Below are 3,280 nucleotides of genomic sequence, written 5' to 3'. Positions count from 1 at the left end.
TGGCCAAAATAAAATTGATCCTTTTTTTTTTTAAGGAATCTTGTCTTCATCTCCTCTTCGTATCCTTATTTGTTCTAGTCTTTCACTTTTGAAAGTTTTCTTTCTTTTCTTTGCTGCCAAAGGTAACAATAGCTTCTCTCTCTAGCAGAAATAGAGCCTTCTCTCAGCGCCACATAATCTCACTGACTGCTACCTGTCCTCCCTCTCGGGCTTCACCAAGTAAAGCCTGTCTGTAGTGTTCTTAACATCACCTCTGAATGCCACATTTACTAGAATCACCCACTGAAACGCTGTTAGTGCCTTCAGTGCATTGTCACTTTTATTTTTAATTAAACTTAATGGTACAGCACTACTTCTCTGTTTATTTTGGTACCACCACGTTTACCTGCACATCAGAGAATTAAGTATTCCACAGGGGTTGATTGTTTTACTTGGCATAATGTTTTTAAGGTTCATCAATATCATAGTATGTATCGGTACTTCATTTTTTTAAATTGCCAAAAAAATATTTTATTGTGTAGATATACCACCTTTGTTTATTCATTAGTTACTAGACATTTAGGTTGTTTCTACATTTTGGCTGCTGTGAATAAGGCTACTGTGAACATTCATGCACCAGTTTTTGTGTGGACATGTTTTCATTTCTATTGGGCATATGCCTACAAATAGAATTGCTGGGTCATATAGTAACTCTGTGTTTAGCATTTTGAGGAACTGCCAGACTGTTTTCTAACATGGCTTCACCCTTTTACCTTCTCACCTGCAGCTTATGAAGGTTCCAATTTCCCCACATCCTCATCAACACTTACCTTTTTTATTATAGTTATGCTACTGGGTATGAAGTTAAACCTCCTTGTACTTTGACTTGCATTTCTTTAATGACTAATAATTCATGTACTTATTGATCATTTTGTATCTTCTTTGGAGAAATGTCTATTCAAATTTTTTGTCCATTTTTAAATTGGGTTTCTATTGTTGAGTTGTAAAAGTTCTTTGTATACTCTAGGAGACTTACCAAAAACATGATTTGCAAGTTTTGTTTTGTTTTTGTTTTTTTTTAAGAGACAGGGTCTCCTGTTGCTCAGGCTGGAGTACAGTGGTGCAGTCATAGCTCACTGTAACCTTGAGTGCATGGACTCAGGTGATTCTTCCATCTCAGCCTCCTGAGTAGCTGGGACTACAAGTACATGCCACCACACCTGGCTAATTTTTCTGTTTTTTGCAGAGATGGGGGTATTGCTATGTTGCCCTGGCTGGTCTTGAACCCTGACCTCAAGTGATCTTCCTGCCTCAGCCTCTCAAAATGCTGGGATTACAGGCATGAGCCACCATGCCCAGCCTGAAGCTAGTTTGTATAATCTTTTCTTTGTCTTTTTGAATTTTTTTATTTCTACTTGTTTTTCTGTGGACTTTTATAGATAAATAACTACTTTTATATTTTATTTTATTGGAACAATTCAGTAATTTAATTAAGTCAGGTTAATAAATGCTGTTACTGTAAAGCACTATTTGCTTGCCTGTCTTCTCCCCTGTCTCATTCCCTAGAGGCCTCCCCTCTTAACTTTTTTACAAGTTTCTTTTACAGTGTTAAAAATGCCCTCTGTATTAGCAGAAGCCATCTACTCATTTAAATATTTCTGAATATAGACTTTAAGTTTTACATTTCAGTTAAGGAGCAGAAATTGACCATGATTGTGTATTTTCCCCCTCTTTTGAAAAGTTTCTTAGTATATTTTCACTATCTATTTGGAGACAAGTAGATTTTGTGCCTTATTGATACTCCACAAATTTGTGTCCATTTAAGTCTCTCAAAATGAGAAATTACTAGCTGGGCCTGTAATCCCAGCACTTTGTGAGGCTGAGGTGGGTAGATTTCGAGGTCAGGAGTTTAAGACTAGCCTGGCCAAGATGGTGAAACCCCATCTCTACTAAAAATACAAAAAATTAGCCAGGTGTGGTGGCGGGTGCCTGTAATCCCAGCTACTCGGGAGGTTGAGGCAGAGAATTGCTTGAACCCAGGAGGCGGAGGTTACAGTGAGCCGACATTGCACCATTGCACTCCAGCCTGGGCGACAGAGTGAGAGTCCGCCTCAAAAAAAAGAGAGAAGTAACTTTATGCAAAAATTATTTATTATAAATTTCACATTTCAAGGCCTCTTAAGTAGGCTTGGCAGTAAATAGTCCTCTTGCTCTTAATGCAGGAGCTTTCAAAATTTTTTGACCTTAACCCACCTACAATAAGAAAAATCTTTATGTCATTACCCCCAAACACCACCCATACAGATATAACTAAAACACAGGTTTCACAAATGATACTTACTTTTATTTTATGTGATCACTCTTATTTTCTCTTTGGTCTGTTTCATTAACATGCTGATGGCGGCCCACTAAATTGATTTCACAGATATATTGAGATGCATAATTCAAAAAATGCTGTCTAGATGAAGGCTAATCTTAGTAAAGCTACTTTTTTTTTTTTTTTTTTGAAATGGAGTCTTGTTCTGTCACCCAGGCTGGAGTGCAGTGGCACAATCTTGGCTCATTGCAAGCTCCGCCTCCTGGGTTCAAGCGATTCTTTTGCCTCAGCCTCCCAAGTAGCTAGGATTTACAGGTGTGTGCCACCACGCCTAGCTAATTTTTGTGTTTTTAGTAGACATGATTTTGCCATGTTGGCCAGGCTGATCTTAAACTCCTGACCTCAGGTGATCCACCCACCTCGGCTCCCAAAGTGCTGGGATTACAGGCGTGAGCCACTGCACCTGGCCAGTAATGCTACTTTAAGTAATAGTATTCATTTTCTTTCAAAAGACACTAAGATTTTACATGGACATCTTGAAAATGTTCTTTGCATTTCATTTCAGGTTGGAAGAGTAGGAAGATTAGGTCAAAATGGAACAGCAATTACTTTCATCAATAATAATTCAAAAAGACTCTTCTGGGATATCGCAAAACGAGTAAAGCCCACAGGATCCATTCTTCCCCCCCAGTTATTAAATTCCCCATACCTTCATGACCAGAAGAGAAAGGAACAACAGAAAGATAAACAGACACAGAATGATCTGGTTACAGGAGCTAATCTTATGGATATTATCAGAAAACATGATAAAAGTAACTCTCAAAAATGATTTTCTCTGCCACTTGAATAATTTTTTTTGTGTATAGTCAGCAAAAATTGTTACTTTATGGTTTGCGTAAATGGAAATGTACATGAATTAAAAATATATTTAAGATATTTTTTAATTTAATAAAATTTATATAAGTATATTGTATTTATTTCCCT

At 37.3% G+C, this 3,280-nt stretch overlaps 1 protein-coding gene across 3 annotated transcripts in view; it reads left to right on the top strand.

Moving 5' to 3' along the window:
* The window catches only part of DDX59 (DEAD-box helicase 59), a 26,058-nt gene extending 22,794 nt beyond the window's left edge, over positions 1–3,264 (top strand). For 2 of the 3 annotated variants that reach the window (XM_017896593.1, XM_017896592.1), the window contains one exon: positions 2,862–3,264. In XM_017896593.1, coding sequence (XP_017752082.1) covers positions 2,862–3,125 — 264 coding nt within the window. In that variant the 3' untranslated portion in view covers positions 3,126–3,264. The remainder of the gene's footprint in view (positions 1–2,861) is intronic. The other variant, XM_017896591.1, reaches the window with a different exon arrangement.
* Positions 3,265–3,280: the final 16 nt, after the last annotated feature.

The sequence above is a fragment of the Rhinopithecus bieti genome, unplaced genomic scaffold, assembly GCF_001698545.2.
Source record: "Rhinopithecus bieti isolate Rb0 unplaced genomic scaffold, ASM169854v2 scaffold_24392, whole genome shotgun sequence".
Lineage (NCBI taxonomy): Eukaryota > Metazoa > Chordata > Mammalia > Primates > Cercopithecidae > Rhinopithecus > Rhinopithecus bieti.
The sequence above is the reverse complement of the archived record's forward strand: the minus strand, read 5'-3'. Positions and strand labels throughout refer to the sequence as shown.